At 34.5% G+C, this 15075-nt stretch overlaps 1 protein-coding gene across 1 annotated transcript in view; it reads right to left on the bottom strand.

Moving 5' to 3' along the window:
- The window catches only part of LOC140164695 (uncharacterized), a 43691-nt gene extending 28933 nt beyond the window's left edge, over nucleotides 1–14758 (bottom strand). The window contains exon 1 of the mRNA XM_072188050.1: nucleotides 14458–14758. Coding sequence (XP_072044151.1) covers nucleotides 14458–14600 — 143 coding nt within the window. The 5' untranslated portion in view covers nucleotides 14601–14758. The remainder of the gene's footprint in view (nucleotides 1–14457) is intronic.
- Between the last annotated feature and the right edge of the window lie 317 nt (nucleotides 14759–15075).

Here is a 15075-nt window from a genome sequence, read left to right as displayed (position 1 = left end):
AAGGGCAACCGCTGGCGGCGCATCGTATTGTGATATCGATCGTTTTTCTTAACTGAAGAAAATACTGTTAACATTACCCTGTCACATGAATCCTGGATGGCATTACATTTTGTCGATGAATAATAAATTTAATATCGGTTAAACCGTGTTGAACCATGCAATTATACATGTTTTAATTTGAAGCAATTCCTTAAAAAGTTACTAGGCTGCGTTGCTCATATATTAAATTTATTATTAAGGACAACAGTTACATCGTTATAAAACCTGAATTTTACTCTATACTACTGACCAAGTTAAGTGACTTTAACCTAATCTAGTGTAAGTACCATTCATCAACATGCATTAATCGTATGTACACACAAATGTTAAAGTATGAAATATTGGTATGAAAATGAGAGTACATAGGTTAGTGTGCAATGAATATACGATATCGTTGCTTAGCAACATATTCCTAAACAGCATTAGTGAATGAAAATACATTAAACTTTGAGTGAAATTGCTACAAATTCAATCCGTTGTCTTCCTCTAGAGGATGCGATTTCACAATAATTATGTCTACAAAATGACATTTATTTGTGGGTAGTTTGACATTTTAATATGTTATCAGTATATTTTCAATTTACCTTGTATTAGACCGTATTCCCAAGGCTCGAGAATAAAGGCTATTAATATCAATTGCTATCACTTTCATAGACACTGATTAATTATCTGTTTCAAATAAATATGGTTGAGACAGATCACTTAGCTGACATGCCCGATAATACGAATATACAGATATTCACACAAACACCTACACCCCACACTCCTTACACATAAACACACACACCCCGAGCATTTTGAGGTAACCATGTACGAAAAACACTGATACATCATTGACTGCTGCTGTGCAATCTCAAGGCTAAAGTTGACTTTCCTTGATTCGGACTTCCTTGCAGAAACAATGTATAAAGATATAATAACAATGGATGTACACTGCTAATTCATTTTGTTAACTGTAAATCTCAGTCAATAACACCCACATCCACCCCCATCCACCCCATCCACCCCTACCCCCCCCATCACCCCCCCCTACCCCCCTCCCCCACATACAGTAAAAATAAGCTCAAATGGAGTTTGGAGTAATTCTCATTATATACTCACGCCGTTACGTTTTAGTTGTTGTTGCACGGGGCTTATAACGGACTTTTCACACTTCACGAGTATGGAAACCTTTGACAGTACTGTGATTAGAGGTTCATAAATGGTATTAATATTCATGAGGTAATGAACCAATGGCAGTGGAATGTGTGGATCATTGATAAGTGTGTTCCGCACAGCGTCATCATCCCTATCTTCGTGTCAAAAATTGCCGTGATAGTACGGCGAATCCAATCGTTCTTCAAAAGCTACGCATGGCGATTTTGTTCGAGATAGGCCGAGCGACTCAGGCTAAGCATATCACTTACACGATATGATATACCGCAGCGTTTCCATTCATACACGTTTATACGATCTGCGCATGCTCAGTACCCCATATGGCGTTGCCATTACAAGAAAATTCGATTTGTTGTCAGGTAAAACGTAGGTTTTGTTTTCAATACACTAACTGGAAATTAAATACACTCAGCTGCGATTGCTGTTTTCTTTAAACACTGCATTTTCACCGTAACGTTTTTAAATCGTACATTAATAATGTGATATATTCAACTGTTTGAGAATATTATCATTATGAAAAGAGCAGCATAGCTCATTCAGACCACGCCGCTGTCAGTATGGCTATAGAATATTAAATCACAAGTCTATAATACAATGCACCATGGTGAGACACTATGCAACTTTCTTTATCTGCGTCAATAATAGAATATTGATTTAAATGGAATCGAATACATCTCTACATCTGAGTTTGTACTATATCACTGAGCGATCTAGCGATCGATTTCTAGCCAATCAGAGAGGACTCCTGTTCTTGCGTTCGGAAAGGCGAGGTATCTTTGGTGAAATACCAATCGCCCGTCGCTCACCAACGGAGTATTAGGACGTGATTCATTGCAGGGAAAAATATTTATTTAGAGACTGTCGACACTATGTTCCGTATTTTTGTCAATTCGCATTCGCGTATTCCTGCGTAACCCGCCCGCATCTACGAAGCGCTAGCTTGGTCAGCTTAATAACGGGTGATCAATATTTATGACATGCCAATGATGGATTTTTATTTTACTTTTGACAATTGTTTAATACTTTAATAACCAAGTATCTCTATCACAAAGGTGCATTTATAATGTTTATGCATGAACGAGGTTAATACACGGATATGGTTTTGTTGATGTGCAAATGATGAAAATCAATACACTTGCACTTCAATACTTCCACATCTCAATGCATTCTTCTGGTGGAAAAAAATTAAAGGCCACGTGCATTGCTTTTTGACATTTGCACTACAACAAAATAATATTCCGTCATTATCCTCTAATTATGACAGAATAAATTTTTTTTCATGTGATTTGTCAAATTTGCGTCTCATATTGTAATAACAGAATCATCGAAGAATGCGGGTTTGTGATAATACTATCTCATTAATTCTACAGCATAGACGCCTACTACTAGAAATAAGAAAAGCTCAAACATTGATATATGTGATGCGATCAAACAAAATCAGTCGGAACTCGGAAATATTAAATTTTCAGTTTCTTATAGGATAGTAAAAAGCATTTGCAAAGATGAATTTTGCAGAAAACCTCATTAAAATTGAACAACCAGTTCCAAAGATATGAGCAATTCAAGAGTTTCCAAAACAAAAGGAAACAACAGGAAATATTGCCTTTGTTTGGCTGTATCTCAAAATCAATATTTCCGAGTTCCGACTGATTTGGCTTGATCGCATCACATACCCGCATGCATGTAACTATGGCTCGTAACTGAAGATCATCAATGTGGTTCTTCCCGTCCCAAGATAATTTGCTATTTCATGAACCACAAAGAAGTTAATCTGCTTTTGAATCATCATTGTTGGATTTATCTTCATACTTCGTGCATTATTCCTTATAATCCGTATATATCTGGAAAACCAATGCTTGAAATGAGGTTGATAACCTAAATGTGTCATTTTACTGGAACGAAATACAGTGTTAAGTGTAACGTAATGTTTGATAATGGAAGTGAGCAAAATCGGAGTGTTAAACCAGAAACCCTGCGGTAGGTACTAAACCATGCATTAAGGCTTCATAGTCGAGTCTCCTTCGCACACAACAGCTCCTCTCGGTCCATGACGCTTTTAAACTTATACGATCATTGAACTTATCTTATATTTTTTGTTTTCGTGTTTCTCCATTAATTATTATGCAAATTATGTTTTTGCTATAGGGGACCTTATTGTCTCATTGAAACCATGTTTACCTAATACAGGGTGTAACAATAAAATTTGTACAATTTTGAAAATAGAATGACACAGGTATGCCGCTTATGTTTTGGTTTATATGTCTTATGTTTTATTTATATGTCTATCAAGATAATTTCTTTAGCCACCAGATAAGCTTTGTTCCAATAAAATCGATGGTATACAAGTAAAGATATGGCCAATTATGCAACCTAGTCTTAAAACCGCTTGGGCCACTTTTGTCTAAGTGTTACAAAAGTGACTGAATAGAGTTGTACCATGGACCAGATGGACGGCGCTCTTGTGATAGGTAGTTTTAAACAATGGGGTATTCGAAGTGGTAGAAATGATTACATAATAGAATATCACCTTGAGTTTTTGAAAGTCACAACTAAGCAAATCGTGGCTGCAGCTCAACAACTTCAACCCCAATTCACATTGGAAGAGCGTATTTTTATGGTTGTGACATTCGGTAGCAGAAACCATACGATTGAATATAGCTCATTTTCAGCTATAACACCAAAGGCCATCTTATATTTGTTGTTTTCGTGTTTCTCCATTAATTATTATGCAAATTATGTTTTTGCTATAGGGGACCTTATTGTCTCATTGAAACCATGTTTACCTAATACTAACACCTCAGGTGATGTAGTGAGCATATAGTTAAAAATGTCTTGAATAAGCATGATCATAATTTATTTTGTACACAATATTTTATTAAGATTTTCCTACACCTTATTTGAAGTTCCTGTTTGTAAGTTATTTGTTTATTTATTTATTCATTCATCTGTTTGTTTATAAACTTTGTTTTGATTTTGTTATTGTTCCTTTTTCACTAATTTGCAACCATAGTAATATGTTCCTTGGGCTATGTTGGCTGCTATAATTTATTATTTATTTATTTATTTCACAATATTTCAACAGGGTAACCTGCTCAATAAAATTGATTTTCAGCAGGGCCCTGCTTAACGTATAAAACAAAGTTTTACATGTTAAAAGAAAATAAATATTTACATAAACATATAATCTTAAAAGCAAAAACAAAAAAGTGTCTCACTGTCTTTTAGTGCTGCTAATCATCAGCTATAACTGACAGATATATCTGATCAAATCACTTTATGTTCACTTTGATTAAGTGTTCTTTGGTCGATGACTTGACGAGTTATGACCTTTACTTTATCCGAACATTAACTTAGTGAAGTAGTTTACCTCCGGGCGTAGATACTGCACATGGTGAATGCAAACGGGAAGTGATTCCTGCAGGTATAAGCTTCCTAGCCGTTTATGCCAATTCATGAGGATAATAGACATGTGACGGTGTGAATTAAATATCAGCCACTACACCCCTCGGGTTCAATGGTTTTACAAACGCGGCAATATTACCGTATGATTAAAAAAATATTGTATAGCAATATTAAGATTATTAATACAATGGTGTTTCGGGAACGTTGGACCAATACTAAATATGATTATACCTTTATTTGAATTTTAGTTTACGGGGCCGGGTGGCGACTGACCACTACACTGTTATAAAGTTGCGCCTCTAAGCTATACAGTATTCCGTTTTAATTATATGTTTCGAAGTCGTTATAGTCGCCAGTTTACTTTTTTCGTTTAATCGTTTAAGTTATATTAACAAACGCATTAACATTAACTCACACACCGCCGTTTTTAATCCAGGTATAATACAATAATGTTACGCAATTGTCAGACGCTTATAAATGTCTAATTCATTATTTTGAAGTGTATATCGGGAAAAAGGATCATATTTTGCATAAGGGCATGTGTAAAATTGCTGACAACGTATAAGCTTAGAGACAAATTACACTTTAACAATAAATCGTACTAAAAGCATAGGAGAAACGATTATATACGTACTGTACAACATCCATCCAACAGGGTTTGTTTGTGGAATTTAACATAACTATTAAGGTTAGTAATTATTTTAAACTGTTGTGATTTGGTAGTTCACAGCATCTTACGAATGGTAGTGAGCTTTGGCAAAAACTGCATTGCTCAATTCATAGCGAGCGTGTAGAAGAATTAAAATATCACAGATATACTTTTATAAGTGCTGCGGTTCTTGAGTTACGTTGTAAAGAGGGCTGAAACAACAACACTTTTGTAAAACGTACATAACTCATTAACAACAATAAATTAAGCAAGTTTGCAAAGTATACGATTTTGAGAATGGACTTTTTCAAAACATCAAGGTGTTAATTTTCAATAATATATTGATCTAGATAATGAAAATCGATTTTTAGGTTGCTTCGACCAACAATACCTCGTCTACCCTTAAAATGGATAAAATTCGCTAATTTGCCCCACAATTCTCGATGTCTGTTTCTCGACTTACGGTTAATTTTATTCACTCGGTAATTTTTTCTAGGGACACCCTGTATAGACACAAATGTTAAAGTATGAAATATTGGTATGAAAATGAGAGTACATAGGTTAGTGTGCAATGAATATACGACCACCATTGCTTAGCAACATATTCCTAATCAGCATTAGTGAACGAAAATACATTAAACTTTGAGTGAAATTGCTACAAATTCAATCCGTTGTCTTCCTCTAGAGGATGCGATTTCACAATATGTCTACAAAATGACATTTATTTGTGGGTAATTTTAAATCTGTGAAAGTAAAAGGCATTGTATTATTTCACGGTGTTAAAGTGCTGCTAATCATCAGATATAACTGACAGTTATATCTGATCAAATCACTTTATGTTCACTTTGATTAAGTGTTCTTTGGTCGATGACTTGACGAGTTATGACCTTTACTTTATCCGAACATTAACTTAGTGAAGTAGTTTACCCCTGGGCGTAGATACTGCACATGGTGAATGCAAACGGGAAGTGATTCCTGCAGGTATAAGCTTCCTAGCCGTTTATGCCCATTCATGAGGATAATAGACATGTGACGGTGTGAATTAAATGTCAGGCACTACACCCCTCGGGTTCAATGGTCTTACAAACGCGGCAATATTACCGTATGATTAAAAAATATTATATAGCAATATTAAGATTTTTAATACAATGGTGTTTCAGGAACGTTGGACCAATACTAAATATGATTATACCTTTATATGAATTTTAGTTTACAGGGTGGCGACTGACCACTATTATAAAGATGCGCCTCTAAGCTATACAGTTTTTCGTTTTAATTCAATGTTTCGAAGTCGTTATAGTCGCCAGTTTACTTTTAAAAAATCTTTAATCGTTTAAGTTATATTAACAAACGCACTCCCCCCTCACACACCGCCGTTTTTAATCCAGGTATACAATAATTTTACGCAATTGTCAGATGTTTATAAATAATTTGAAGAACAGCATCGGGAAAAGAGGATCATATTTTGCATAAGGGCATGTGTAAAATTGCTGACAACGTATAAACCTGGACACAAATTACACTTTAACAATAAATCGTACTAAAAGCATATGTAAAACGATTATCTACGTATTGTACAACGCCCGTCCAACAGGGTTTGTTTGTGACATTTAACATAACTATAAAATGAGCAAAATAGTGATATTTGCCCCATAATTCTAACCAGATATAAAAGTTCGTATGAAACGTACATATTTTGACATGTAATGACCTGTGGCATAATCACTCAAGTCAGTTGCTGTAGTTCCTGTCTACATTTCAATTGTGGCTCACCTAAAACATGTTGATATCCCACCCCTTAAGGATGTCAAAATAACCAGTTTTTCTTTCAAAATGACTGTAAATCCCTTTAAACGAATTTTACTTTAACACAGGCGAGCATTCCATTCAATTTGTAAAACATTTCGGCTCTCATTGTTCGATTACATGTCACAATCAGGATTTTAATTAAAGCCTTAATGTACGATTTCAGTCAAATTTTAATTTTGTTATTCTTTATTCAAAATGTTAATATAATATTAGTAATAACTGCCGGGAAGGGTTGCTGTCCATTTAAAGTTGATATAACAAGGTAAAGTGACAGAAACCACACTGGTTATTTTGGTCATTTAACATGCAGTTCTATGGGAGATAAATTCATAATTTTTTTAAAATTATGACTTTATGTCGGACTTTGCTCTGTTGACCTACAAGTACAAAGACTTGACCTACAAGTACAAAGACAACAAATTTGGCCGATTCCATTTAGGTGCAAGTTGGGACGTGTGTAAACATTACACATTTGCAACAAAAAAATCAGGTTTGAAATTTATTTTATCAATTTAATATTATAAGATCGTACATTATGGCTTTAATACATTATTAGTTAATTGTTTTGGCATGGAAATGCACTTGCCAATAAATTTGACGCACCATATAACAAAATTCTGAAGGTATATATTGGAATGCACTTTTCAATCAATGTACCGTAAATATCAAAATGCTGACCGGCCTCCTTTATTTGATAACCAATAATTAATAAAGTAATCTAATTTTAGGGAGCGGAATTGATTTAATAAGTATTACGCTCTATGTACGATTATTATTCAGACTTGAGTTAAACCCAATACAATTTAGCCCCAATCAATAGTCTTATATGCGCGACAAGACCAGTTATTTGAAATCTTACTGTTTATAAGACACTTCAAAAAAAGAAAATGCCCACTTGATTGGATGGTCATGGCTTTGAACACGATTGTCTTTTCAAATCAATTTTTAAGCGTTCATTAGCAAAATTATAGTTCATTGAATTTACAACCGTATGACAATACAGGCGAAAATGGTAACTTTTTGCACAAGATTTGCAATTTAAAGAGAATTGGCCATTGCTCATTAAAATGAAGCTAGTATACGGACAATATCGGCTCTTTCGTTTAATAACATAAGATTTATTAAAAATATTGTGAGTATCACTTGAGGTTTTGACTTTTAAAACCTACATTTTTGTCAAATATTGTACGTGAATAGGTTGATTTCAACAGATTTACCACATCGCCTTGCTATAAACATTAAATTGCGTCATCTGTTGACCTAATGAAAAAAAAGTTTGCCCGACCAACCTAGATTTTGAACAAATTGGGGACAACATGTACCTGTACAAAATAATGAATGCCGACCCAATTTTTTTTTTGTGTACGTGTTTTCTAAAATTGCAAATTATTTACAGATTTTAGTGATTTTTTTGGTAATTAAAAAAAAAAACCGACCGATCGACCCTACTTGACAGGTCCGTAGAACAGGATTTCTTTTTTTCGTCGCCTTAGCGGGAAGTGTTAGCTTTCGTTCGGTATAAAAAAAATTCTGATTCTGAAGGGAACACTTGAGGTTTGACAAAAACCAGTCACAGATGCCTATTTTCCAGTTAGAAACTCACGCAGCTCTTATGATGCTAGGCACTCAACCGTGTAGAGTAAACACAGACTGTGTTCTCAACAAGATCCTGCTGCTTGGACGAAATTGTGTGCTCAGGTGTATAGAGGTGGAAACTGTGCATAAGCAAGTAACATCACACGAACTCATCGTGTTATACTCACGTCATAAACTTTGCAATTCATTTAGTTTGTAAAGTGCACAAAGCAGGTGTAAAAAGTGTAGTTACTGGTATTCATATCAATTGAAATCAATTATTTAAATTTATAAAATATATAGCACCAGAAATCACCATGTTTTATCACCAAATTGAATATCATGGTTTTGTTTCCATTCAGTAATTCGGTTCAAAAGATGGCCAAATTTGGAACATGAGTATTGCATAATTATACCTTCGGACTATGCCTGAGTAGCTCCCCAATGATATAAAATTGGATCGATTGAGCTCATATTTATTGGTCGAACTATGAGTTTTAAAATATATTTTAAAACTCATAGCGAGACCAATAAATATTGGGCGTAAAGCATCCAATTTTATCATTATTATGTTTTGGATCCAATATTTTTACACACTTGGATTCAACAAAACATAATAATGTAGACAGTTGCACTGGATCAGGACATCCACAAGGTCAGCTACGGTATGCACATGTATCCCCAGTATGTGTGCCTTATCCTATACTGAGGGAGATAGCTTTATGGTTTAATTTCAAATGGATACGTCAAAATTCTAACGTTTTATGCAAATCCAAGAGGAGAACCAATTCTAGTTATTTATGGGGATCCATATTATATTGGCCGTTGCAAATCTGATAGAAATGTATTTTTTTAACATGTTCAGTTTTGTACATTTGATCACAACGTGCAGCTGTACAACCAAGGTCAAAGGTCGTACCTTCCGTATTTGGGGTTGTTTTGTGACCGAATTATGTATATAATCTGTCAGATTAAGCAAAGCCTTCATCTAGATTAAATTAAAGATGGATAGTTGGATTCCAGTCCAATTTATTAACAGAGGTGATATGATTGCTTCCCGGTATTGCTTACGTCTGTCTGAGGAGCAAGCTATTAACACTATCATGATCATGTAAGTGTCATCGGTCTGAGCATCCCTCCCCCCACCAAATCCAGGAAAATGTACTAATTGTTTGAGATTATAGAAATATTAATTTTGTTTTGCCAAATGAAACATAGCCCAACCCTAATCATTAAGTTGGAACTAACTGGCAATAAAAGTCATTTTTTATATTCGGCCATTTTGTGGAAATATGGATCAAAACATGCAATATTTGCATGATTTCTTACAAGTTGCAGTCACAAAATTCAACGACTTGATATGTGATACATGACTAAGCATTCAGAATATTGTGTAATGTGTAGAAGCTCAAGATATTATCATTAATTTCGCTATTTTATGCTAGTGTTTAATAACTGATTATCAAACAAACAGAAAATGCGTGTGCTAAAAATAGAGTGCATCTGATACTATACTTTGTACATATAGTCTTAATTGTCAAACTATTTAGAAAAAACCCTTAAAATGCACGTTTTTGGCTCTACAAATTTCCGAAAATTGGCCAAATATTTAAATTCGACTAACAATTAGTGCTGTATTTATCTAGAATCGGGAGTAGTTCCTTCTCAATTGTGGCAAGTTCCTTTAAACATTGTCAATTAAAATGAACATACATATCATGTTCAATATAAACAGATTGAAGTGGTCACCGTCATTTAATGCAGGATTATTGTTGTAGGGACGTGACAGAAAACGTGTGGTTACATTTTATATTGTACTTTATATAGAAGCGGCTAGCCTTATAACTTAGAACACGACAGTTTTAGCCTAACTTCTTTGAATATAGATTAAACCATCTCAAGAATCTCTCTTCAAGAAACACCGAAGCAATGCTAGGCCTGTGTGTACTCATTTTAAATTGATTCGTTGCGTAAATTATAAATATGTTCATAGCCATTAAAAAAAAAAAAATCATCATTATTCAATTTTGGCGCAAATACGGAAATTCAAATTGTATTTCGTCGTCTGCGCTATATCGATACAGCTGTTAGTTGGTTAATACAGCACGAACTGTCGGTGTTTTTGGCGGATCTCATCTATACAGCTTTGTGATCATGGTTTGTTAAAACATATAAATTGCAATAATAGATGCAAACATGGTAGATGAAATAATATTTTGACTTTTGAAAGAACAATGTAGCGATCAAAAGAAGAACGTGTCTGAGTTTTCTTAATGAAAAGGGGTGCCCGACAGTTATTCTACAATAGTCAGTTGTTGAGCGTTTTCATAATAAAGAATATCGAATTACTTTAATATCAAATTTTGATTTATTTGATTCAAGCATAAATAAGAAAGACAATGAATTTAGTTTGTATGTGATTTGAGTGAAGTGATTAATCACAAGGACACGAAGAGTGAAATTTGACTCTTCTCTAAAATAATTTTCATATTAGCAAGTTGTTGCACCAAGAATTGTTACCAAGTTACACGGTTTTTTTAGTTTTGATTCGAAATCAGAACAAGAAATCCTTGGAAAATTAGGCAGGCACAGTTTTCGAATAAAGATTTGAAAAATTGCTTATAGGTAAGCCAAAAATATTTTTAATTTCGTTCGGGCATTAAATTATACCATACCTTGTGGTTTAGTGTTAATGGTTATAGAGTTAAGGTTAGGATTTAGGGATATTATTTGGATGTGTTTAATTTTAGGGTTTGGGTTACGGAGTTAGTTTAGGGTTAGTGTGAGGATGTAATATACGGGATACACGAAGACCATCAATAAATATTGGCATTCATACGATATTCTATTTTAATGAAACTTTTATTGCTACGGAAGTACAAATCACAAACATCAGCGAGCACTCGGCGATGTATCTGCCGCATAATTACATCCGACCGTATTGTAATGTAAAGGTGATTAGCGGATATGAAACCTCATAAACCATTATTAATCCTGACCTACAATTCAATGCAGGTAATAGTACATAGTATTAAAGACGGTAGGTTGGTTATTCCGTCCACTAGTAGTACAGCATCTCGCTGAGTGTTATCATTGTTGGGTTTTTCTCTAACACAGAAGGATTATTCTCAAATGATTCTAAACACAGAACATGTCGTTGGGAGTGGCCTTTCTTTCCCTTGTTCTTCAATTCTTTTTCTTTCATTATAGGCCATCATACTTATAATACACTTCAGTTTTGTAGCTCAAGCAAGTGTTGGAACCTGATCACATCAGGATCCAAGGATGTGTCTGTCCGAGCCGACTGATTAACTGACAAACAAATAAACAACATGTTTGTATGCGTTGTTTACTATGATATTGATTGCATGACTGAATATTTGAGAGAAAGGTTTTTCAATGAAAGATTAAAGACTATAACAGATGTGATAGATCAAGTAATTTTTCTTGATTTTAAGCACTCTGTTTCCCTTCTGTTTTGTCAAGAAACTTTAACATGATTTTGTATAAAGAGTATATGTGATTATGTGAGCACTGGACATTATTGGCCTCGAGGGCCAGTCGTAAAAGATGGTGATGGTAAAATCTTTCCTACTATATAAGTCAAAAATATTAGGTAAGGGCTGATTTCAACAATCAACCCAGCAAACATAAAAGGTTATAAAAAGGTTGTCAGAAAACGTTTAAATGTCGGGTTATATAAAGGTTACATTAATGGTATAAAACGTTTTCATAACATTAAATAACATTTGTTGGTAATTTACTGCACATCAAATACAAATGTTTTACAGAAAACATTTAAATGTCGGGTTATATAAAGGGTATAAAAACGTTTTAATAACATTTTTGAAAACTTGGTATAAATCATTCTAAACATAATGTTATTTTGGGGTTGAAAAAATATTTTGCAAAAAATGTTTGCCCAAAATATTTACAACAACGTTTTTAAAATGTTTTCACGTCCTTTACATAACCCGCCATTTAAATGTTATTAAAACGTTTTGTAAAAAAACATTTTAAGAACATTTCTGTGTTTGCTGGGTGCAAATATTTTAACATAATGTAATTTAAGTGTTGACAAAATATTTGGCCAAAAATGTTTGCAAAAATAGTTTACAATGACATTTATAAAACATTTTAAAAATATTGTTGTAGTGTGTTTTCATACAAAACGTTTCAAAACGATTTCATGACCTTTATATAAACCGACATTTTAATGTTATCAAAACGTTTTTACCTAAACCAAAACCCAAAATATAACTTATTTCAAACGTTTTAAAAACGTTTTTGTGTTTGCTGGGAATATTGTCGCTAAGAGTAAGAACTGATCAGTCGCTTCTGTACTTCAGTGAAGGCAAAAAATTACGTTTCCCTAAGGCAAGTTCTGTACACATCTCTTAAGGGACTAGTAAGGTGAGACCTGTGTATGTTGTATGTGTGAAGCTCCAAATGGATTTCTGGTTAAGCAAAGTATTCGTACAATAATACTTAATGCTAATTGGCCGTGACATTATTTTAAAAATCGCTACCAATGAAACTAGAGCTCCCAAACAAAGGCTTGGGTTTTAAAAGCTACTTTTCTTTTACCTTACAGGCAGTCTGGCCTACATATTCCAAGGCCATCATATATACTTGTTTTAACATTACAACGAATCAACGTAACATAATTTGTTTTGGAAAGAGCTGGAAGGGAATTGATTAGCTCGGTTAAGAGTAATTGAACAATGGGAGGTATACTGGGTCTTATACTGTCGATGGCTTATATAAATAAAGCTTGTTTGCATCAGGGGACTATATACATACGCGATCCTCCAAATGCTATATGTAAGGGCTATAAGTTACTTAAGGAAGTCTCATTAGCCACTGGCAACTAATGAAACAGGTTCGCCATCAGCATTACCCAATTTGACCTTCTTCATAAAAGAAATGAAACACATGCTCTCCAGAAAATAAAGTTGGGTAAAAAATAAATCAGAAAAAAAAAAATTGGGAAACGTAAAGTGTATTGCTCAAGAAGGCAAGGTATACAACTTGTATTTTTAGGTCTTTTGAATGATTTAGAGCTAATTATTGACAAGGACATCGGTGTGGAATATAATGATTTCACGAACCGACCAGAGGCTACTAATGGATGAAATCAAAACTCGACCGGCGGTTGACCGGCGGTTCCGTCCGGTTGCCATTGGTTAGAACAATAGCAACCGGACGAAACCGGACGGGATCGCTGGTCAGCCGCCGGTCGAGTTTTGATTTCATCCCTACGGTACAATGCGTGGTAAAATCAGTATTGAGCTACGTAATATCAGTATTGAATCGAGTTCAATGTTTGATAATATTTAGTATTCAATTTCCCACCTCATATAATTATAGCCTTTATTGTGATATACTGACAGGAAAAGAAGCACATTGACTTTTAAATTATTAAAGGGATCGGATAGTGACATTTGCACAATATTTGTTGTTGGACTTGAGAGTACATCAGACACGTCATTTAGATTTGTTTGAAATTCGTGGTCTAATATAAATTTTATTATAAAAATTGATATTTTTGAAATTTAACAGTCATTAAAGTAAACTTTATAAATCTAATGATATGTACTTAAAGTGTATGTAGCTGGAAGGATAGCCAACCACCATTTGAAAATTTGGACCTTTCGCATTGAAGATATCCATTCCCCCAAAATACAAAAATGTGGTATGTCTGATGTGCTCCCCGGATGTACCTCTAAGGTCACACAAAAATACTGTGAAAACGTCGCTATGTGAAAGTTCCCAAATTCATAAGAAAACACTGTTTTACCTTACAGATTTAAATATACATTACTTACCTAAATTGCTCCGTCAATATACTCCTTGGTACAGTACCTATTCCACCATGATTGCAATGTGCACTATCCTCATCCAAACAAAATGCTTTACGAAGTATCACACGTCCAAACGAATGATAATCAGAGTTCGGAGACGAAGACATCTTTGTGCAATCACTGATGTTGATCAAGTGCTTACGGAAGTATTGCGTCTTATCTAGCGTCAGTTAAACTTTTTCACAGGGGATCAGGAGAATAAGAGCAGTAATTGGCTGCAACGTTACTACGTCCCTGCAGCTATGTGAAAATACTCCCGACTCATGCTTGCAACGAATATGGAATAACGTTATCTACGCTTGGCTCGTTTGACCACTCAATCTTACAATATCTCATACAGGCTGTATCAAAATGATTGATACCTATCAGTTTTCAGTGATTATGGACAAGACTACCATGCAACATATATTGTAGGAGCTACCTTAAGGGAGGTGTAATGAGCGTGAACCTGGTTTGGATGCAGAGGGAGTGTGCCTGTAACAGACACAGCCACCAGAAAAGGACCAGCTCAGATCGCGCGCCAAATAAGTTTGCAGTCCAGAAATTTCATTTTTTCTCAGCCTTGCAAAAAATAGGCAGAGG

Source organism: Amphiura filiformis, chromosome 11 (assembly GCF_039555335.1).
Source record: "Amphiura filiformis chromosome 11, Afil_fr2py, whole genome shotgun sequence".
Taxonomy (NCBI): domain Eukaryota; kingdom Metazoa; phylum Echinodermata; class Ophiuroidea; order Amphilepidida; family Amphiuridae; genus Amphiura; species Amphiura filiformis.
This window is presented reverse-complemented; position numbering and strand designations above follow the sequence as displayed.